At 40.9% G+C, this 24,548-nt stretch overlaps 1 protein-coding gene across 3 annotated transcripts in view; it reads left to right on the forward strand.

Annotated features, from left to right (window-relative positions):
* LOC136100221 (ALK tyrosine kinase receptor-like) overlaps positions 1-24,548 on the forward strand; it is a 74,225-nt gene that overhangs the window by 13,424 nt on the left and 36,253 nt on the right. For all 3 annotated transcript variants that reach the window (XM_071805926.1, XM_071805927.1, XM_071805928.1), the window contains exons 4-6: positions 10,175-10,269; positions 11,654-11,797; positions 22,984-23,146. In XM_071805926.1, coding sequence (XP_071662027.1) covers positions 10,175-10,269; positions 11,654-11,797; positions 22,984-23,146 — 402 coding nt within the window. The remainder of the gene's footprint in view (positions 1-10,174; positions 10,270-11,653; positions 11,798-22,983; positions 23,147-24,548) is intronic.

The following is a 24,548-nucleotide window of genomic DNA, read 5'->3' on the forward strand; positions in this document are numbered from 1 at the left end:
AGCTGTGAGGGTCTGCGTTAGAAGTATGATATTGCAGATATTCCTACAGAAGGAGCTAAACTTTAAATCACCCCTCAGAAGTAAAGCTCTTGAATAAAGCACACCAGTATGCCAGTTCCACAAATAATTAAAGCACATTCCATTGTAATTGGGAAGCTGGATGAAAAGTGTTATTAATAACAAGATAATATGCTCTAAAACTGCTCAAAAGCATGCATGTTCAAAAGCTGCTTAGCCATAATTTCCATGTTTGGCTTATAGCACTTCAAAGAATCATTAGGAAGACTTCCAAGAAATTAGATCAGCTCTATCTTTAGAAACAGACATTTCTTAAATGTTTTATGTCCCCTGGGCTGTTCAGGGAAATTATGTTTTGGCAAAAAATCACAGCTAGAACATTTCAGGTGATTTGGCAGTAACGGCAAGTAGGGAGGAGTATGACAAAGATGCTAAATTGGGACTGAGGGATGTTAGATTTCTAGCACTGCCTTATCCTGGGCAACCCAGAATACATTCCTCATTTCCAAGAGTACGATGAGGAAAGGATTGTCTTCTTTCCTCCCATCTGATCCTTAGAAAATCATCCAGTTGCAATGTCACCTTGTGTGAGGTCTTTCCTTTCTTGCATGGCCTTTAAAGAGGCTGAAGTCCTGGCTTCTTACATCTTTCCAAAGTTAGCTATTCTTCCTCATCTTGAGAGTTTGCTCATGTGTTGTGGAGGTTAATGGAGCTGTAACCTAGTTCCACATGCTCGGTGTCCTCTGTGGAGGGGGGAAGGAAGGGTGAAGGGCCTGGTGAAGGATGTGCCACCAAAGCAGCCACCACCAATGAAGCCAGTTGTGGGCAAGAGCTTCTTGAGCTGCTGGATGAACAAATTGTGCTTACCAGAGGCAAAAGGCAAAGTCTCCAGAGGTGCTGAATTTTAACTTGCCATTTAAATATACTCAGCATGAACTAACAATCCTCATTTGGCCCCCATGGAGTCACCTGCCCCTCCCTGAAGGACAAATCAGATAATCAACACAGATTAGTGAAAGCCAGGGAACTGGTAATTTTTGCATACTGAAATTTACACATTAATGCAGTGCTAAAGTGATTGGGTTGAGAGTAGTGTAGAAAACTGTGTTATTGTAAAACTGTTGTATTAGATGGAAGATTACCATTTGTTTTCCAGAGATGAGTCTGTTGAGAATTGTTCTTTTTCACCTTCACAGATATGCAAGTAGGAGACGGTCTTGAAAGCTCTGTCGTAGTTGATAGTTTGGGCTTGCTGTTTTTATACATTTGGTTTTAGTTAGTAAGTAAATGTGAGTTTGAATTTTAATAATGATATAGTCATGGGAATGTGACAGCAGGAGCAAACAGAAGCCTCATGTAATTGAAGATGAATGATTTGTGTAGCTAATAATTAGACATTTTGTTAGTTTAACAGTATGGTTAAGGTATATTGCATAGATAAATTGCAAGCACGTGTAACAAAGTGATTCTCTAGAGCTGGCTGTAGGCTGATGCTTATTGCCACCAGCCCACCTAACAACTGTTTTTCCAGACAGTGGAAAAGGTGGAAAAGGTTTAGCTCTAACAGGCTGAAGCCTGGCTGGAAAAAATTACTTTAAGAAACAAATACTAATTCTCTTGATTTCTGCTCTCTTGGAGAAGCTGAGGCCAGCCACGTGGAGTGACATGTAGACTAAATGTTCCGTGGGTCCATCTACCGCCTGGCTGGAGTTGCCTTGAAGTGGACTTCACATGAGCCAGCCCAGCCCAACTCTGGTCTTTTAAGTACTATATTCTCTACTCTACCTGTATGTTTCTTTAGAGATTTCCCTGAAACTTCTGTTGAGAGGAACTTTTTAACAAATGGCAACTATTAATAGCAACATGCCCAACCTCAGTGCAGTCTTCTGATAGAAAAAAGATTGTATAGAAGTAAAAAAGGAAAGTAAATGTGTCTACTGGTTAGAAAGGCTTCCTTGGCCTCCTTCATCCTTAAGTTTATTTTTTTGGCATTACAAAGGCTAAATTCGTAGCCAGTCTTAAGTAACAATGGCCAGATGGAAGGAGGGCTGAGAGAAGGAGTTTACTTGAAGTCACTAGAAACTTCATTTTTGATCATAAGCAGTGGCACCATTTGCCTTCTCACTGATAGCAGACTGGACTCTGTGTCCTTTTAGCAGGGCAGTACCTTCAGAAAGTGAAAAACAATTTTCTTTTGGTCTCATTGTGGTCAGAGAGCTTAAAAATTATTTTCTTGCTGATGATCTTCTGAACACAGACTGAGGAATTTTACTATGTTGGAAGAGAAAAATGTGACTTACTAGGTAGGTAGTATGGATGTGACTTTCCTGAGGAAGAATGCAAAAGTGTCTACAAACTTAAGTTACCCCAGAAGGTGACCTTCTGTTGCAACAAGTCAAAATTCATGTCCAGATGATTATATTTTCTTTCTTTAAACTGGTTTCTTTACCTATTCCATTCTTACTGGTTTGCTGGGTTTTTATGGACTAGGCTGGTGCTCACTGGTTTTTCACCTGTGTGCCAATGTGGGGTTCTGTTTCAGTCCTCAGGAGTGATCCCCTTTGCTCTGTCTGGCTCCTTCAGCCGTGCTGATCGCAGTGGCAGCCAGAGCAGCTGCGGAACCTCTCACTAATTGCTGCAGGAAACAGAGCAGTCAAAAGAAGTTGTCTCAGTCATACCACTCTGCTGCATTTCTGCCAGTTGTGGCTGAGCATTCTTCTTGTCTAATAATTCTGTCTTGCATTGCTCTGTCTTTCCCTTGCACTGCTTTCAGATTATCTTTCTAATGAGTTTCTGAGAATTAGTTTTCCCATCAAGGAAGAAAAAGAAAAAGAAAGTTCTTGGCAACATTTTGTACCCAGAGACCTGTTTGTCTCCTGTTATTCCTGAACTTTCATCCCATTCTATGGTGAAGAAACAGGGACCCTCCATACAAACAACAATCACAGAATCACCGAATGTTAGGGATTGGAAAGGACCTCGAAAGATCATCCAGTCCAATCCCCCTGCCACAGCAGGAACACCCAGATGAGGTTACACAGGAAGGTGTCCAGGTGGGTTTTGAATATCTCCAGAGAAGGAGATTCCACAACATCCCTGGGCAGCCTGTTCCAGTGTCTGTCACCCTCACTGTGAAGAATTTTCTTCTCAAATTTGAGTGGAACCTCTTGTGTCCCAGTTTGAACCCATTGCCCCTTGTCCTATCATTAGTTGTTACTGAGAAGAGCCTGGTTCCATCCTCGTGACGTTCACCCTTTACATATTTATAAACACTAATGAGGTCACCCCTCAGTCTCCTCTTCTCCAAGCTAAAGAGACCCAGCTCCCTCAACCTTTCCTCATATGGGAGATGCTCCACTCCCTTAATCATCTTTGTTGCCCTGCGCTGGACTCTCTCCAGCAGTTCCCTGTCCTTCTGGAACCGAGGGGACCAGAACTGGACACAATATTCCAGATGTGGTCTCACCAGGGCAGAGTAGAGGGGAAGAAGAACCTCTCTGACCTACTGACCACCCCCGTTCTAATACACCCCAGGATGCCATTGGCCTTCCTGGCCACAAGGGCACAGTGCTGGCTCATGGTCATCCTGCTGTCCACCAGGACCCCCAGGTCCCTTTCCCCTACGCTGATCTCTAACAGGTCATTCCCCAACTTATACTGGAACCTGGGGTTGTTCCTGCCCAGATGCAAGAATCTACAGTTTCCCTTGTTATATTTCATTAAATTTCTCCCTGCCCAACTCTCCAGCCTGTCCAGGTCTCTGGATGACAACACAGTCGTCTGGCATATCAGCCACTCCTCCCAGCTTCGTGTCATCAGCAAACTTGCTGACAGTGCACTCTAGTCCCTCATCCAAGTCATCGACGAATATATTGAATAGGACTGGTCTCAGTACCAACCCTTGAGGCACTCCACTAGATACAGGCCTCCAACTGGACTCCACCCCATTGACCATGACTCTCTGGCTTCTTTCCTTCAGTTACCACATTACCACATATGCATTCATTGGTCACATCTACACCTAGCTCTCTTTGTTCTTATATCCATCCAACAAGCATAGCCTCTGTTGCTCCAATGTGGTCCCATATTACTTTGTTAAAAACAGAGTGAGACTTTAATGGCCCTATTGCTGCTCTTCTGCCCTGTATTGTTAGCTATGTCTGCTTCTGTCCTGCTTTTGAAGTAAGAGTTATTCTGCTGATGGCTGATGACTGTTCTTTTCATCTGAAAAAGGGGGGTTTGGTGACAGTGTGTGCAGAGTATCTGTGACAGTTTTTGTACGTGTGTATATTCGGTATGGTTGCCTTTAATAACACTTTTTAAAATCTCTGCCTTTATTACTGGCTATTAAGTAACTTCCTGTGTGACAATCCTGTCCCTGTAACTGAGTTTGGTTAAGATGCTTGTATTTCTCCAAATAATCTCATTCTACCTAAGTATATCTTTTATCCCAAATAGTAAGTATTCCTTTGTGAAGTGAGCTAACAATGCATCATTTGTAACAGAGAAGTTAATGGGAACCTGAATGTAATAAGGGTTAGTGACCTGAAACTTCTCCATTCTGTAAGTACCTTGATCTCAAGCAGGTTCAGCTGTAATTATTTTAGCTAGGTAGAGAGAGAAATCACTTCCATCAGAGGCGAAACATTACAAGATATGAAATGGGATTTGTACGTATAGGCATGCTGTGATTGTGTCACTGTGTGGAGGATTGAGTACAGAGGAGATTAACATTCAATCTTGGTTAATAATCCCTATCTTTCTGATAAAAAGAAAAAAAATAGTGATTATGAGCTTTTCTAAAATAATAGCATGAAGACAGCTGCCTGAGTCTGGCTAATGGAAACATGAAATGTCTGTGTGAGCCAGGGACAATATTTAGGTGGAATTTGGAGTTGTTACTGAAGGGAGGGAGCTGCAAAATTTACACAAGGTCGGCTCTCTGAGGTCTTCAATTCAAGGAGAATGTTTTTTATTTCCTTCCAAACAGAAGAGGACATAATAAACCCAACAGCTAACATTTCTGTGTGATGAAGACTTAAGAATAGGTGACATAAGCAGAAGAGTTTGTCCTCATAGAGGTTATACCAACATAGCTATAGAAGTATTTTCATATTTTTAGCTCCGTATTTCCCTATGTAAATAAGCCCCAGATATTTTGGGAGGGAGCCAGTCTTCTGTTAGGATAAAGGAAAAAAATAAAAAAGTGAGCAAAAAGAACCAACTGAACAGAAAATCCTGGATGATGTGATGAAGTTCAAATGCTGACAACGCTGAAGTAAAAACCAAGATTTAAAGATCCTGAGGAATGAAGAAAATTACAGCCCAAAAGCTCTGATGTTATCCTGTTTCTGTCAGCTTTAACTGAGTTGGAATATGCTTGGTCCTACCTTTCATGGAACTGCTCATCTAGATTCAGATTTCATGGGCTGGGCCAAAGAAACAAACCAAAAAGCTTACTTGTTATGCCTTTGGTGCCATTTCTAATCTGTGACTGAAATATTTAATCAGTAGTCACCTTTGAGTGGTTTTTGAATTTATGTAAAACTTGTACCCTTCAGACAGCCTCACTGAGGTTCCCCAAGGGAGAGACCTGAACTAGGTTTTTTTGTCCACCTGGTACAGCAATTCCCACCTGTCTCAAGGAGATTTGAAGAAAAAAAAAAACAAAACAAGAAGTCCTTTGTATGAGTTGTATTCAAAGCTCAGCTGACACTCAACTCTGCGGGGTGTAACTTGCACTTCCCAGTTATCATACATCTAAGGAACATTTTTTCTAGCTGTACTCCTGGGGTCAAGTAGGACAAAAGAAGAGACAGATAAGAAGTAATTTCCACCAGTCCTCACATAACATTTTTTTTCTAATATCCAAGCCATGAAAGACTTTTGTAGCAGCCATGTTTTCGTTCCTATGAAGAAATCTAGCTTAGAAACACAGATTTATCTTATGAGGAGTTGAGTTCCATGTGAGGAAGTTACTGGGATTTATTAAGCAACAAAGTCACAACAAACTTGCCAGGGCTAATCTTGCTGTTCCTGTGTAATTTCCTTCAGGAATGCCCTTTCATGGCCATCCACCACAGTATCTGTGTTCGCAGTGAGTGTGTCTGTTCAGTGCTGTGGACCAGTACCTGTGCTGTACGAGTGCCAGTTGAAGTACTGGATGTGCAGTCATCGTACCCCACTTTGATCTGTGCAAAAATGTCAGTGAGGTGTTGTCACCTCCCCTGTTAGAGTCATTGCAATAACATACACTTCTGGTGTGTCCATACCAGCTTTCACCAAAGTCAAAGGGAGTCATTTTATTGATTTCACAGATCAGACAGAAAGAAAAAAAAAAAGGGGTGGTGGGGGAGGGAGCAAGGGAATGAGATTGTCTGTGAGATTTTTTCCATTTCACTGATGTGTGACATTTCCATCTTCAGTTTTGATTAAGTTTCTCTTAATTAGCCCATTAAGCTAAAACCACCAAAGCTAATGATTGAAATGTTGGTTAACGGATGATCTTGTTTCAATGGAACCTGAAAGACATCATATTTCTAAATTAATAGTGGCATTAAACTGAAGAAGAGAAAAAGATGAACTATTTGTTGCAGAAGTGCTGATCTCAAGAGAAGATTTATACAGAAACTTCATTCATGTTAGAAAAAAAAATCAGATTAATAGACAACCAGAGCGGCACTGATGGTCCTAACAGTGTTTGACATTCACATGATTTTTCTATTTTGGAGGCATTTGTGTCATTTTTTTTCATCCCTGGTGAACTTCAGAAAACTTCTGAAGTGTTCTGGTCCCAACGCTCCTGCAGGTGAGATCAGCATGGCTGTCTCTTAACTTGAATGAACTGCAAATACAAAATGCAACCTATTGTGTTCTTATATGGGCACGTTAGATGGCACTCCCTTCAGTGACAGAAATACTGGCTTATATCATGCCTTTCTGTTCTTAGGGGCTGAACATTTGATAATTCTTGTAAGAACAACTCTTTGTTGTCTGAAAAGGCATGACATGCACAGCGCATCAAAGGATAACACCTCGGGGCATGAAGCTTAAATTCTGTGGAGGAAACTGCCTGAAGCTATTTTCAGATGTATTTAGTTGCCAGGTACAAAGAAAGGTACATAGTAGTCTTTGCAGAAGTATCTGCCTCTTCTTTTATGCAACCTGAGCTAAAGACTGCAGAAGTGGAGGGTAGACACATCTAAGAACTGCTTGTCTTTTTCATTCATTTTGCAGCCTCAACTTAGCACCTTACAAACATAAGTACACATCAAAATATCCACATCTCCAAGTAGCATTTAGTGTGCACCCCCAGGAAACAGGCTGAAGATTAAATGCATCAGAGACTCAGTTCCAGTGGTCCCTTCCATGCAGCTCCAACGTTCACTGTGTGCAGGGCACTGATTTGCAGACACAGCCAACTGAAAGACATGTAGCTGAATCCATTTCCACCTTACCTCTTCCTGGGGGTTTCAGCAACACACAACAGAGAGGGAGAAGCTTCTGCTGAGCTACAGCCTGTAGTTTACAGCCCAAGGTAGGTCCTGGTTCTCCATCACATACCAGACTGTGATCTGTGGTGGTTCAGGACCTGTTTCAGGTAGGGTTCAGTCATCGCTGCTGCTGCCACAGTAACTTAGAGGGAGAAGTAGATCAGAGCCCCCTTTGTCTGTCCAGCAGCTGTTGTTTAAGCCTCACATGGCATGTCTGGAACTGAACAGTTTATGTTTATGCTAGAGCTTGTAATTCCATTTGGAGTGTTGTGGGATGTCAGCCACGGAGCAAACGGAGGGAGGAGGCAGGGGGAATAAGTACTTAGAAGCCAGTTTAACATCCAGTGATTTTTATGTTTCTTCCGGTTCTCCTCCTAGACATACCTGCAGTGGGTTTCAGGTATACCAGCTAAGAACTGTGGGGATTCTGGCAACATCAGACCGTACCTGCACTTTGTATGGAAAGTCAAAACATACACTTTTGTGGTCTCCAGATTTGTTTGGATGGAGATGCTACCTTTTGAGCTAATAATAATGCATCATTTAGCAAAGAAAATTATGTCTTGCTCTTTGGAGTTTCATTTAATGCTAGGGATATTCTTCCTTCACTATATCCACTGTTCTTTGTGTCAATCGCCTGCTTTTTCATAGCAGTTGCTCGTGTCTTTAGAGTATATAAAATCCATTTTAGAAATGTCTCTCCATATGTTCAGTGTGTATCTCCAAGAAGCAAGACATTTCAGTATTGAAGCATTATTGTTTTACTTTACCAGAAATAAAGAAGGAGGAACGTAGTTACTGTATCAACTCTTTTCTGTTGTGAACAGACGGTGCTGTGTTCTCAACCCTTTTGCACCCTTCAGGGACTGCTAGGATTTTTTTTCTGTTTGAAGCTTTTGCTTTGGTTGGGTCAGCTTTTCTCACTGGCTCCCCATCTGTAGCTTAACAAGAACATCAGTTGCAGAAGAAGACAGCACTTCAATATAGGTATCCTCAAAAGGCACAGATATCCCTGGGGTCTGTTTTAGCTTATGTCAAACCTCACTGTCATCACTGGTGGTGAAAGCTGCGCTGTATTTCAGAACAACATGGAAGATGATTGTGTTTGTTGACAGAGTCAGACGGCTGAAATAGTAAAAACCCTCATTGAAAACACAGGAAATCCTGTCCCAAAGTAAATGCACATATAAACAGAGAAGATTGACTTGAATTTTGTTTGAGGGGGATTGATTTTCTGGTAAAGGAGAGGTAGCTTTTAAAAACTATAGGAGACGACAAGACCAATGTAAGAATACTGGTAGCAGACAAAAAGCTAAGAGAATATTTTAGACCCATTACTATGCATAAAGGACTAGAATCTGCAAGAAGAAAAAAAAGTCTGCTGGTGTTTGAATTCTTGGTGCATTGAAGGTATGGGATTTCTACAGCCTTTCTAAATAAATAAGACTGCTCCTCAAAAATATCTTTTCCTGTCACCAGTTTCTGGTCCAAACTGGAACACCTGCAAGAATTTGCATTCATGGCTCATATGTAGAAGAGCAGAAACTGTCAGCCACAGATCCACAGTAAAGTGACCCACGAATGGCTTAACTTCTGGTGGTGTAAAACATCAAGATACAACAGAGAATGAAGTTTAAGTAATATTTCGCGTTCTCTGCAGCTTGTTCTACAGCATATGATAGTTTCATGTTTTTATAGTCTTGGTGCAACTTCTCAGCATCTTATCTCATTTCTAGGCCACGGGTGACTGCTTTTAGAAATTGTTCTCTTTCCTAAGCAAAGTATTATGATTTTATGTGGTAGATAGGGAACGGGAGAACATGAACTTGCTAAGCTAAGAGAAAATCTAAATCCATGAGTGCACTCTATTAATGCATGGTCAATATAGTATTAGATTAGAAGTGTTTGATTGTGGGTTATTTTTGCTCTTGCTGTTGACTTGTTATATCACTGAGGGTGAATTTACAGTGATCTTTCTTCTGGTCGTGTACGAGCGGCAGAACTCGCTGGCAAAGGCCAGCTGAGAGTGTGGAAGTGATTTAAGGCAAATTTGCTCAGCTTCTACAAGGAGATAATGAGTTCTGCTCCTCCTATGGATTACCCGATGTCAGGTCCTTCCTTTTGTGACTACCAGGACTGTCAGCCTTTGCTTCATAGACAGTGGATCCAGACCAAATACTTCCTCAATTGGTTTCAGCCTTTGATTGCCAGTTCCTTTTAGAAACTCCAGATGATTTCATGAGCCCCAGTCTAGTTATTTTTATTAACACTTTAGGGTGTAAATCACTTGTGAGAATAAAATCATTTAGATGTCTGGTTTTTTGTTTGGTTGGTTGGTTTTTTGATTGTTTTTTTCCCAGAAGCTAGGGGACTTTATTTTCTAGCCTGGCACCCACACCCACACACATGCTTACACTTGCTTCAGGCTGTGTGCCTCTGAAGGGAAGACGGGCTGTATTCTTTTTTCAGTTTACCTATACTCATGCACAGCTCCCTTCCTCAGATCATCTTGCTTGTTAAGGGCGAGGATACTTTCTCTGTCAATTTTGTATTTTTTTATATGAAAAGTTTTTTTCTCCATTCTAAAACAGCTTTAATTGTGAAGAGTTTTGAGTTTCATCTCTTTTAACAGAATTTAATCCATGTTCTTCCAATCTGTGCAGGTTTTGGTTTCAGATCATAGCTTCATGGGAAGAAGGATCTGATGCTGTTATTGCTTTTGACAATGTCTCCCTTAGTCTGGACTGTTATTTAACAAGTAAGTTTTCCTTTTATCTGCGAGTGACTTGTCTTTTATTTGCCATGTAATTGAAATTTTGAAAGGGGCTGGAACTGTGGGGAAGGGATTTGGCGTTGTTATCTTCAAAAGACTCTTGAAATGTAAAGGCATGTTTCAGAAATAACTGTGCTTAGTTGGAAGAGGCCATTCAGATGCAGACCTGATTTGTGGAGCCGACCAGTGAATGGGTTCCGAGCTTGGCAGTAAATGGGTTGTAAGACATATGGTGTGTGAGCATCAGCTTCCAGCTGAGACAGTGGCATCGCCTCTCCACCCAGGTTGATGCAGAAGCCAGTCTGTGATTATAGAGTTCCACATGACCAGGTCTGCTGTGTGACAGTTATCAAAATGAATGACAGTTGGACTCTGGCTAGGGGAAGACTGGCATCCTGTGATTGACACTAACTTTCCAATAACATTGGGCACAATACGCCAGTTAAATTAGAACAAGCTTATTTTCTTTGGACTGACATGCATTTAAGTCTGAATCAGAAACTAGGATCTTCAATCTCTCCTACTCTTGGGAAAAATTTGGATTCTGATCCAGACTTTGTGACTGACTGGCCTCTAGAATATGCCCAGTCTGTACCTCAGCTGCCAGATTTCACCCCATTTAGATTTTTATTGAACATTTGTGTCTGGCTCATCTTTCACAGTCTCATGCATAGTGAATTGGTTAATTTGTAAATGTGTTCAATGATCTGTCAGTCTGTACCTCAGACCAACAACTTACATGAGGATTGGAGGATTGCTGCTCTGAACATATGAAACTTCTACGGTGGTTTGAGCGGTAGAACTTGCCTTCTTTCATCTCCTAGGCTTGACGCTACAACCTGTGTTCAGATTGAAAACATCTAAACCACATCTTCATACAACAGCAGTCAGAATATTTCATCTGCTTTGTGTTATGTTAATTTGCACTGGCTGGGGCTGTGAGTCTTTCCATTTATGCAGTGATACCCCTTGGTTTCTGTACATGAGTACAATGTACCTCAGGTTCCAGCGTTGTAAAGAGGTCTTAAGGTTATGCTGTAATTAAAAAAAGTTGCACATGCTTTTTTATTGGATAAAAGAAACTTTCTAGCAGTTGCTAAAGATTGTGTTCTGTATTTCTGCTTTGTGTCTTCATTCACTTGCTATTTTTCACACCACTCATTCCTGTTTATTTTTCTTTTGTCACAGTTCCCATAACAGCAATGGAAAGACAATCTGCCCTTTCCTTTTAATAGTGTTATATCCTGTGGCTGCAGGCTCTTGCTCTCAGCGAAGAAGCCTCCAGCCCTTAATTTAGCTTCAGTTTTGGATTATGTACTGACTTAGCCACCCCCAGTGATAAACCAGTCTGTGGCTTCTTGTTTTCCAGTTAGTGGAGAAAAGACACCTCGAGGTACCACTCCAGACTCAAGCAATTTACTCACCAGCAGAGGTGGCCAGAAGAAGTTTGGATGGGAACAAAAGCTTCTGGGAAATCTCCAGCTCAACACTGCCCCCATTTCTGGTCCAGCAGGTAACTGTCTGGTCTGAGAAGCATTTTCAGACAGCAGAGATTTGCAGCTAGTGCAGATTTCAGTTAGATGTGGCTAAATGCAATATGATTCATTTTTTTTTTTTAACCAAAGCCTTTGTTTGGAGCTTTTTTGCAAGTCCTTTACAAACGTAACAAAACAAGATGTAGAAAGCAATTACCTTTAGCTGTTAACTGTACCTTGGATTTTGATTGCAAGCTGGTGAAAGAAAGATCCAGAGGGAGCCTCTTCTTCAAGTGAAAGGTGCTTTTAAATGGCAAGAAAGGTTTGTTTGGTGTTGTGGTCATTTAAAAATAGTCAGGAATCAAAGTGAGATGTCCAAATTGGCTGAGTCCAGCATGTGATAACCTGAACACCCATCTATAGTTAATATAGGCTTGGTTTGAAATAACACAGTTTTCCTTTTTCAGTAATATTTTCATTGCCCATTTAAAAGAGTACAGTATTGGACTTTGTTTTAAAACATGATTTTTAGTTAGATAGAAATGTCAGTCATATATGGTGAATGTTGTTTCATTTTTCCTTGTCCCCTAAGCTCCCCTTTCCAACTTAACTGTAGTGGCATGGGCCCAACAGATGCAAGATTGCCATTCCCTCCCTTTCAGATTACTGTTTCCCAAATGTTTGTCTCTTCCCTCTCCCATGCTTGCCACACATTCAAAATATCTGTTTTGGGCCCTACATTTCTATTTAAACATGCTTCCTTTCCTTTCCTTTCCTTTCCTTTCCTTTCCTTTCCTTTCCTTTCCTTTCCTTTCCTTTCCTTTCCTTTCCTTTCCTTTCCTTTCCTTTCCTTTCCTTTCCTTTCCTTTCCTTTCCTTTCCTTTCCTTTCCTTTCCTTTCCTTTCCTTTCCTTTCCTTCCCTCTTCCTTGCCAGCTTTTCTTCCTGGTTTGAATCAGGTGGCCACAACATCCAGCCTATCTGGGGGAGCAGGGCTGGCCGTGGAAATGAGGGGTGATTACACAAGAGACGAGCACTTGCTATAACTACCACCCTCAGCACTGTGTGCAGCTGTTTCTTCTCACTTAGACCTAGGTGATTACCAGTTTGAAGTACCAGCCCTTTTAAGGTAGAGCTGTGGTTGGTATATGCCTCCATAAGCCCAGGGGTTTGTTCCTACTGCCTCCTTCTCTCCCACTCCTCCATCTTAGAAAGTCTTCTTTGAGTCAGTTCTGTTCGAGTTCATGTTTCACTTTGCTACCTGCAGCATCCTGTTGAAATGCATGAACTAGTGACATAAGCTCTGATAGCAACAGCAGTCTGGTCAGCGTGATCAAAAGCTCCACACAGTTTTCAAAGCCTGCCTGAAAAGCTGGGTGTATTAGCCCACTGCATGCTGCTGCAGCAGGGTTGCTGCTGGTACCTGAATTCTCTTGTGAAGTGAGCTCTGACAGTGGAGGCCAAGAGTTGCCATCAAGTAGAGTTTGTTGGTATTTTATATACCGAGCATCATACAGCAAGAGAAGTGCAGGGGCATTGACAGGAGTCTTGGAAGAATGAGACAGAGGGAATAAGCCTGTATGAGGGGATGCTGGGCTGGGTGGGCCTGTACTTCAGCTATGAAGGTTGTGTCTAGCTCTGTTGCAGATGTGTATGAGCTTGGGCTGGTCACAAAGGTGTGATTTCCAAGAAGACCCTTACATCCTCTTTGCAGATCCTTTGCAGCCTTCCATTCAATATCTGTGTCTCCCTTCCCTGCCTGTAAGTGGAACCCCCTTTTAAGTGCTTTCAGTATTGCTCTTGGGTCAGTGATCTAGTGGCAGGATGCATACACAGGTATAGATTATGGACTTCTGACTGACTTCCCTTAACAGTATTAGTGCTTAGGTGGTGATGTAGTTCCCCAAGGTAGCTGCACATTTCCTTTCAGGGTACCTACTGGTTTAGTAACACAAAAGCTATTAGGTCGGGTTCTGGTTAGAGAAGGGCCTGAAGTTTGGATGCAAAGTTAATGTAAAGTGGCTGTGTGGGTGATAGGCTAGAAATAGGCTGTAGGTTTCTTTGAGAATTTTGGTACTTCCTACTTTTCACTAGACCTGAGATAATGGAACATCTTCTAGCTTTTCTGCTCCCTGTCGTATCTGAGGAATGCAATTTAAAGAAAAGCTTGGATAGTAGAAATAATGGGAATCAAATTGCATGGGAGTAGAAGGTCACTGAGGTATTTAGAGCAATTCAAATGATTTGTTATGACCTTGGGGTGAAAATTCAAGGCAATTCCTGTGGATTCTAAGACAACTTGTCTGATTTCTGGGCTTGGCCCTTGGTCCTGTTCGTGTTCTGTCTAAAATTGTCTCCAGCCTCTGAGGTTTGAAATCACTCCTACAGTAACTTTCTATTCTTTGTGCCCTCAGTGTAGACAGAGCAGAAATCTGAGAAACTAAGCTGCAGCTTCTTGCAGTGGGAAGTCATTGCATTGCTGTGGGTCTCCACAGCAAAGAATCACCTTTTTCCTTTGTGTTGCTGGGTCCCTGCTCTCAGTAAATGCTGCAGATGTTTGTTTGATCCGTGGGCTATGCATTTTGCCCAGCTTTAATCTTGTTTCTTTCTGCATCCTGTAATGCATTTGAGAAACCTCAGACTGAGTCTGTCAAGGCCTTTGCTTTGATCACCACATATTTACTTTTGTCCGAGTGAACCGACAGCATCAGTGCCACCCTGAAGTCCCAAAGACTGCATTGACCAATATGAGCTCATCCAAAAGTAATTACAGCTAATGTGATCTTTGGCTTGCGTGATGGATCGTAGGCTATAATATTTCCTTCTTAAGAAATCATATTAAAACAAAGAACTTTGTTCCTATAGCTGAGGAGACAACAGGCTAACAAAGTGCCCTCCCCAAGTCCCCAAGCCAGCTCAGCCTACACAGCAGGAAGTACAATTTGAAAGACAGGTACCACTTTGTTTACGTGACAGTAAATCCAAAGAAGCTCCATTACTTCCAAGGGCCTGTTTGTAACTGAGAACAACCTCATACATGCACCTGCTAGCTTTGCTTGGAAATGCATTTTCAGCAAAAGAGATAGTCATCACCACCAGCCTCCCTGTCCACTCTGTTCCTAGGCCCTGTACCCAGTGAATTACTTCTTCAGCCTTGCCATTTCTTAGCATGGCTTGGTGTGCCTCTGGGAAATGTACACTGAAGGTTCAAAAGACATAATGCAGCCATGCTGTGAAAGAGCCTAAAGCTTTCAGGAATCTGTTAACTACTGTCACGTGTCACACATGGAATGATGGATGCTCTGTGTAGAGAAAAAGATCCAACATTGCTACAACTAATGTGGTGGTGTTGCTCTGTCAAGTTTCTTGATGATGACCAGAATGAACAGAGAAAAATTCCTGTAGGTTTCAAGTCACACCATTACTTGCAGTGCAAGTTGGCCATTAGGTAGATGATCACCAAGCAATGCAAATGCTTTCCTTTTCAATTAATTAATGATGTGTTATTGCTGACATGCCAACTTCTTGCTGAAAGGTTGCAGGTGAAATTTGATTCAGAAAGAAGCCTGCAAAAAAGTTGTAAGAAAACCTGTGTGTACCAGAAGGTTGAAACAACTTCATGTGGAGCTAGGATTTTTGATTGAAATGGTTAAATCTGTGCACTGTTTATTTTGATGTAAACCAAGCTTACTTTGGCTTTATTTTTTAAATTTATTAGGTATTAGCATAAGTAAAACAGAAAGCTGCTCAAACCATAGCATTTCTCTACAGGGAGTTTAACTACCAATTAAAAAGCCAATTTATATCAAACTAATGCAATTTCCTTTTATAGACAAGGCCAGAATATGGGAAATTCAGGCAAATAAAGATACAGTGAGCAATAATGAGGAATTCTAGGTAAACAAATTACTATCATGGAAACTGGAGGAAACAAAATAGGATTCTCAGTAGGCAAAAGGAGATAACAAGACGCAGAGCAATCAAGCTTTAATTAAACATTTCTGTTGCTTCTGAATAGGCTGCAAATGCCATGAGGATAGCCTCTCTTTTGATGTTTCAGCTTCTCATCTGTCCCACTGACAACTTACTCATGTCAGGGCACACAGAACAAAAACGGTGTGTTGTGAAATGTACAAAAATATTAACCTTTTTTGCCCTCAAGTCTTGCGTTATTTTGTCTCATCTGATCTGTGTATCCACCAGCCATTGTGTGACCATGGTTTGTTGCATGGAAACTGTCATCAAATCATTTTCTCATCCAGACTGGATTGCTGTTTTTCTTCAGCTCCGGTCTCTTCTTCCTTGGTCGTTGCACAGATTTTGTCTTTTGCATCAGGGAGAGTCCTCTTATGAGTACTCACATATCTGTTTCTCGGAAGAACTCTGAGTCACGTTAGTTAATCAGATGAAAGAGCCGAAAGGAACAGCGGAGTGAGTATTAAGTAAAAGTAAATTACATTTAGTTGCTCTTTGTGTGCAATTATACTAAGAGAACTGTTGGCATAATGCAATAAAGGTATCTGCAGAATTGTATTTTTGTATTAAGCATCAATTAACACAGTGAATAACTGCTCAGTGCCCTCCTCCCAACAAAAGTAGCATCCTGAACAGTAACAGAAAATGTTCAAAGATGGGTGGTGAGATCTCATATTATGTGGGCAAGAATTTCTTTCTTGCAGTGTTTACATTCGCTTTCTCTATAGGATTGAAAATAGCAAAGGTGCCATACTGAAAATCAACATGCAACCAGATCCCAACATATCAAGTTGAATTGACGTAAATGCTCTCCAGAGTTATTCATGCAATTGGAGTAAACAGGACCTAAATTTGGACCTAAATTTTAAAGCTGTCCATTCTTAAGAACAGCAGTTTAAATTGTGCAGAAACTGCTGTAAATCTCAGGAAAGGTCTTGAGATAATTTTTCCACCTCCACCCAACTTGGTCTTTATTATCCAACACACATTTCTACTAATCTTTGTAATTCTGAACATACAAATTCCAAAAAGTTAGTAGCATGTCTCGCTTTATGGAAGACTCCTGCTATCTCTTTAAGCAAAACATAAAAGGTAAGAGAAATTAGTTTTCTTCATGCTGCTAGAATAGTTTCTGGTCCCAGAAGATACCAAGAAACAAGCAATTCTCAATGCTGTTCAAAGTCAGCAATGCCCTTGCCCCATTCTATTGACCACAGATTCTTTCCTACAAAGATGCCCTGATAGTGTTCACTTTGTATGGACACATAAGAAAAAGCTTTGAGTATTTCTTTGAAATGATACTTAGGATCAGTCTGGCATACATTTGTCATGACTGCAGATGCTCTTCTTGTTGGACTCAAAAACATGTCCAAGTCTTCCATTGCTGCCCTCATTCTGAAAATGGAAAGACAGAGGTAGAAATAGTAACTCCATAAATAGTTGAAAAAACAGGGTCTTCTTAGTCTAACCGTACCTGTGTAACTCGTTCTGGTATTGCTGGCAAGACTCACTAATTTCTTTGGTCATCTTATATCCCATTAATGTCATAGTATAGACACATTTGTACATTTCCAGTTATTTTAGGCGGAAGAAAATGTATCTAGGGGCTGACTCTGTGCAAATCTTCCACTTCAAGGCTGCACATATTCTTATGCATGGGGTTTTCAGAAAGATCTGTCATCTTTATTGCTCGAAGAACAGGTTCAAAGACTGTGATTGTCAGCACAACCTAGTTCTGCCATTTACCATTATCTTTCAAACCCCTGCCCTGCCCCAGTAATCTCTGGCAAGCTTAATATTGGAAAAGGTAATAATCTCAAATTACTGCTCACAGGACACTGTTAAACAACTGAACACAAAGAAAAAATTGAGAGGTTTTTCCTTCTTTACATCACTGAACATGTTTTTTAGATATGCTTGTAGTATATTTTGCCTGCAGCCTACCAGCACAGACCAACCCTGGACTGATGGGTAATGTATAACTGAGATTGCTTATGCATCAAGTAAAAGGTGTATCCCTCCACACACACCATGATGCTTAATGGCAGCCGAATGTTGGTGAAGGTTAAGATGGGCAATTTTCTGTAAGCCTCTGATTTCTCATACTGGCCAGGTATTGTAAGGGAGCTTGTGAAGTTTTTATAAATCAATGAAGCAACTATTCAGCTTGTTCATGTCATCAAGTTTGATTCCATCTGCCTTGGAGGAAGAACTAAAATGAGCTTCCTGAGGGACAGCTAACAGAATTGCGCCCAGAAGTTTAGTCACCGGGGTTCTTACATCCCTGAAGCATGAGACCCTGTAGCACTTATTAATGTTTTTTTTTTTACTCTATTGGAAGTAGGAATAACCTCTTGGCCTGAACATGAGTTGTGGCAGCAAATTCCATAAACTGCCTACACATTTTTTAAAGCACTTATGCATTTCACTAGTGCATTACTCCAGATTCCAAAATAAGCCAAGTACCATGGTGCTTCATTGGTCATTTTCTCAAATCATAGTAAAATTTTTGTTCTAAATGAGTTGAACCTCAATTCAAACCAGCTTAATTTAACAAATTACATTTAATACATTTAGGCCCTGGAGGTATAGCTAAAATGCCTCTGTCTGTTTTGTGATATGGAGTTCATATGCTATACGTACCAGTGAAATAACTTTCCCTGTTAGAAGTACAAATGTGCTTTAGACTTTGCTCCGCTCATTTCTTTTTATTGTTGCTCGTTGTTATTTGCAGCATTGCCGGCAGCCATGCTGCCTGCAGCTGCAAGTGGTATCAGAGCTTCACGTGCATTAATCTTTTTAAGTCTTGTGGGGTTTTGTTCTTTTTGTTTTCCAAGAGCAGGACATCAGTCTCTTTTGCTGTGGCTGAAATCCAATGCCTTGGTTGTTGTGCATTTTACATATCTAGTCAAGCTGTTTGAAAACTAGAATTTCACCTGTACAAAAGAAAATAAGCATGAGTGACTGTGTCTTTAAATGTGCCAGTAAATTTGGAAAGAAAAGTTGAGAAGAAGGAATTTTTAAAAATCTGTTTTAATAGAGCCAAAATGGCATTTCTTGCATAATGTTGTTGCTGAGACCTTAGCAGTGTGTTGGGGACATTGCCAGTGAGCTTGAGGAGGGCAGGTGTGTGGGTGAATGGGCAGAATACCAAATGTTTCCTCTGCCATGTTTCTTGTGCAAGTGAGGATTCCATCCAATGAGTGATGTATAAATTATTCACTGAAGTGTAGTACCCGAATTCTGAATTTCAGTGTACTCTTCACTACTTTTCTTTTTCCCCCACCTTAAACAGGAATTTCCAGTTTTTAAACCCAGTTAGTATCTTGCAACTGCTAGTGACAGAATCTATAGGGACCCTACATTTAACTACCTGTTAGTTGTCATAATGGGAATGCTCAGCTGTTTCTGGAAACCAGGCGTCTGTAACTTTTGTGAAGTTGGGCAAATTTCTGAAATCTACTCATTGTTTGGAGGGATTTAGACAGGAGAGTCCTGCTTTTCTTCCCATTGTGTGAGCATGAGGTGGCAGCGACGTTGTCTTGTCGCAGCCTGCGGAAGGACCGAGAGCTGTGCCCTGCAGTATGCGACAGCCCACACTTGTGTACCAGTGGAAAAAATCGATGCTTCTCACCAAGCTGCTTAAGGAGTTTCAATTCAGCACTGCTGCTTTAGTCTTTGGAGATCAAAATAATGCTTCAAATTGAATTACTGTAAACTGCTGTGGCATGCAACAACCTGTAGAAATGCTCTGTCTGAGCTCATGAGAAATGTTGCAGTCATTTCTAGGATCAGGAGAAAATCAATACTTTACAGGGAGCGAATGGGTTTTCTTACTTCAAAAAAGAAGTGGTGTGTTATCTAATACGGGCAGTACTCTGTTCTGTTACTAGTGGTTTAAGATCTTGGGCTGCTGTTAGGTCTGCAGATTGAGGGTTGGCTTTGGGAAATTTTTCAGAGACCAAATGGAGGGAAGTGCGAGGGTTTTAGTCTGTATCCAGAATTGTAACTAAGGCCCATCTGTCCTAATTATGTTGAAATGAGGGGTGACTTCTTCCCATGCCATATTCTGTCCCATTTAATTCAGTGACAAAGCTGTTAAATGTTGGACAGGCTTTCGGTATTGCATATGAAAGTGGATATCAACAGGAGGAGGAGTGCTTGCAAGTCAGTGCAGCCGTGACAAGTGAGGAGACCACACAACACGTGGCTTTGGGTTTTACCGAAATCCTTGCTGGTTCAAATCAGGTGCAGTCTCCCCATAGACTTCGCTTGGGTCAGACGTCCTCCTGCAATGATTAGGGCAAAGGTCACTACCCAGCTCTGCTACTTCTCCCGTTCCTGCCTGACATCTACCCAAACAGAGCAAGTAAATGTGTCTGCTGGCACTGACTACAGCAACTGCAGAATCTGAGAGGCTTTACGTATCATCTTCTGCAATATCACCTTATCGATTACAACAGGACTGCTTTTGAAATCTGAGGTAGTACCTCCTGTGCTCACTCATCTCCAGGTTCCTTACATCACACTCCCTGGCATAATGTATCTGTGGTTTTTCATTCCCCAGACCTTCCATACTCTGTTTTAGAAGCCAGATTCTAAGAGCTGAGATGCACTTTCACTTATCTGAAACTACAAACACTATTTGCTCTTACCCTGGTACTGCCTCTGCACTGAAAGTGAGCCCCCTCTGTTCTGTCCAAGAGGCAGAAAATACAAAAGTTGTTCTGGATGCTTCAGTTCAAAGTCTGGAGGCATAATGTTTGCAGCAGGAGGGCATTTTTCTTCTGTTCCACCAGGGCATTGAGCTTTTAAGGAAACCAAGGGCTATTAAAAGGCATTTTGGAATACAACGTAGTTCATTGATGCCCTATCCCTGGAACCCAGTGGGAGTCAAGAGCTGCCGGTTTCAGGTCCAGCTGTGCTGTGTGTTACATGTGTGATATCTAGAGATACTTTCGCCAGGGCCAGTAAGCAGATACATAAGCAATGAGATCTATTTAAAGGGAGTAAAAAATAAATGTAAGGCTTAACCACAGCAGTATGCATATGCTGTGGTCTGTGCTAGGTTTTATCACTTCCAGTTTTCCATTTTGATTCTCTTGTGTTTTGAGCTTATTGTCCCCTTGAAGGTCACCTGCTTCTGCCTTTGGGAACATATTTGATGTTTCACCAGAGACATCCAAATGGTTTCTTATTGTTCCAAACGAAGACACTTACCTGCCTGCTTTACTAAACATATGTTTCAGTGCAGGTGGCTTAGCCCACTGGGATACTGCAATGTTAAATCACTCTGATAGCTGACAGAATGAGTTTCTCATCTTCTATTTTGTGTTAGATTTTGCTTGAGTTTGGGGATTTTTTTGAAAAATAAACATAGGTAACTTCTGGTGCAAAACACAATATCAGAGGTAGTGAAGCATTTTGCTTAGGAACTTTAAGACCTTGCGTTCTCAGGTGCTTTTCCCCCTCTTACCTGTTTTTCTTGGGGCTTTGGGGGGAGTGCATTGGAGACAGAGGAGGGGGGTAGTTCTTCAATTCTTCTATTTGTTACCTACTAATTTTAAGACTTCATACTGCCACCTATTGCAGAAGGATGGAGAAATAAGTAAAATAAGTATGTGAGTATCCATATAAAACAAGTAACAGTAGCAAAGTCTCTAGGGGACTCTTGCAGGGAAGTTTTAAGGAGGGGTGGCATAGATTTTGCAATAAGAAGGAAGAGATTGTTCTCTCAACATTGGAAAGCTTTCCTAAAGTACTAATTTTACATTGCTTCTTGGAATAGCCAAGACTATATTGCAAAACTTTTTTTTCAAAAATGCCAGCCACTTTCTTCTTAAAGTCCTGCCAAATTATTTGATCCATTTCATGCATTGCACTTTTTTATGAGAAGGAATTTAGCTCAACTTCAGAACTAGTCTGTGAAAAGATAACTCAGACCTTGTGCCTGGCTAAACTAATGTGTTTCCCTGTATATTTGGTGGGTGAACCCGTCCAGTGACAGTAATGATGGAACTGTTGGCCTCTCCGGTCCAGACACATGGAAACTATCATTTCTAGACCTGATCTGCTTAGAAAATAGCTCCACATTCCAAGAAGGAGATCAAGCTTTTGATCTATCTGACCTATCATTGCTAAAAAAGTGGAAGCTGGGGGGAAAATGCTACCCTTTGAAAAACCCATAAGGAGAGCTGGCTGACCCAACATCATTCGTAGAAATAATGTTCTTTAGCTGTATTTCAAGTCTTTTGTCTTCAATGACAATAGAATTAAGTAACAGAGTTTATTGGATTGTGTATATTAACTCATTAATATAATAAATATGAATGATGAATCATGTAGTGTACATAAAAAATGCTTAGTCTACTTATTTGCCCTATAGATCTTAGTTTTGATTACACATGAAATATTTCTGGATATACTAGCAAATATGTTAGGATGGGTGTTACAAGAGCATTGTGGTCTTGCAACTGCGATGGCCCTAATAATGAATCTTTAAGGACAAGAATGGCATTTTCAACATAATCTATTCGAATTTTTAAAATTAGATTTTTGAGGCACAAATTAGCAAAGTCTTATTTTATAAATCTGTTTGTATAGAACTGGTACTTCCGGTTGATGGAAATGGCTGTAACAGGGATGCATTTATTTACACCTGTAGATCTGGCCTAGAACATGCAGAGCTGAATGCTTGTTTTGTAGGCCTCAGTTAGGTGGTTTGCCTCTGAAGTTTAACTTGAATCTCTTGTGAGCAAATAATTATTCAAAATACAATTAGTTTATTGTTATGTTTTAATCACCGAGGTGATGTTGTATTTACAGGGTTTTATGTAATTAACAGCTACTTTCCCATTTTAAATAAATTCAATAATCAAATGCCTGTAGAAGCTGGAAGGGCTAAAATGCACTGGTCTTGAGGTTACCAGCGTGCATTTTAACAACCCAGAGACCACAGCCTGAAACTGGTTGGTCTGTGTTGCGTTTTACTCTGTGAACTTTGCCTTTATGAACCTTAGAAACAGTAAAGCTATGTTCGTAGTTGTGATAGCTTTCAGGATATGAAAAGCTGTCAAATACTGAGATACACAGTGCTATGAGTTTTTTAAAAGAATTCTGTGGGTATTTGTTTTGCCTAAAACCTAAGGAGCTGGGTTCTTCTCTTGGTGCAACAAGAGAGTGAATAAAGCACTGAACAGCTGCTCGATCTTTGGATGTTCAGACGATGCTTTGTATATATCCTCATTTCAGATCACTGGTTATTCACAACGTGTGGTGCCAGTGGACCCTATGGCCCCACACAGAGCCAATGCAACGATGCCTACAGGAACTCCAACCTGAGTGTGGTTGTGGGAGCTGAAGGGATTCTCCAGGGCATTCAAATCTGGAGAGTACCAGCAACTAACACATACAGGTAAGGGAACCATCTCTGATTGTCATGATATATCTTCGCATTTGAAACTAATCCAAGCTGCAGATACATGCTAAGCATGTATAAAGTATTATATTCAGAAGTTGGACCAGACCTACAGGGGTTATAATTCTCCCTGATCCTGTGATTGCCCATCCTCCCAGTCTCAGATTTGTTGTCTGAAAGATGCAAAATTTTGTTGAAAGAGAGAAAAAAGAGAAACAGCCACCTGAGGCAGACAAATCTTTAACCTGAATGGTTGCAGGTTGGGAGACTTCTATAAGTAACTGAAAATTGAGTGTTTTGACCTCCTTAGGCCAAGGGGCAGACATATCCCGTATGCTGTCCGTCGAACTCTGGTCTTAGAATAAGTTTTTCCCACTGTCCACCTGGCATAGGAGGCACAATTGTATGTCAACATTTCTTATGGGACAGCTTGCATCAAGCTCTGCTCAGCATCTTGACTTTTTTGAATCTAGGCATATTAAGTTGAGCCTGTAAGCCTGGCACACCACTGTAGAATTGATTTTGGAAACCAGCCATCTTAATGTTCGGCTCTGTGATACTGAGGGCTCTAATGCTTGAATCCCTCTGTGGAGTTATTTTCAATGGGAGATGATCAGATACGGTTCAATGCCCCTTAATCAGGTTTTTACCAATCATTTTTCTCTTTTTGCTCTTTCTGGGGAAAAAAAGTACAATCAAAGTTTAGTTCAGTCTCTCTTAGTGGTAACATCAAGCCATTACATGCATCAGTTTGTAAGCAGAACTGTCTGAATCAATGACTGTCTAGTGGTGTTTTTTTAGTCACCATTCCTTGTTGAAATCAATGATGGCATTGTAGATTTCAAAGCAGAACATTCTACTGAAAGCTTTGAACAAATTTCAGTTAAAGCTTACTACCACCTTCCTTTTTTTCTTCTTATTGAAAAAGAGTATTAATATTGAGGGATAGATGTCAGTCTCTAACTGAAGTCTACTGCAAAGCAGTTTTGAGAAACTGGGTAGGCTAGGCTGGGCACAAGTTCTGCCTAAGTGCCTATTACCACGAGGATTGATGGTAATGAAAAAAGCATTAATGATGTTTTACTCAGCTATCAAAAATGAGTTGCCTGAGGTTAATAGAATTTTTCAGAACCAGCATTCAGTAAATATGGTTATAAAGTATAGCCCAAAAGAGAAGAGGCAATAAACTTACAACCTTGTCATTTCTTTAATATCACAGCCCAGCCCAAGAAGAGCCAGAATTCCAGTGTTAACTGTGGGCTCATTTTTGCTCCGCAGTAAAAACCGCAGGTCCCGCAGGGAAGACCTGTCTATTTAAGTCCTATAAATGACCTAAAAGGCTTTAGGTTCTGTATATCTAATAGATAGGTAACCTATATATGTGGATGACATTCTCTTC

This window comes from Patagioenas fasciata, chromosome 3 (assembly GCF_037038585.1).
Source record: "Patagioenas fasciata isolate bPatFas1 chromosome 3, bPatFas1.hap1, whole genome shotgun sequence".
NCBI classification, from domain to species: domain Eukaryota; kingdom Metazoa; phylum Chordata; class Aves; order Columbiformes; family Columbidae; genus Patagioenas; species Patagioenas fasciata.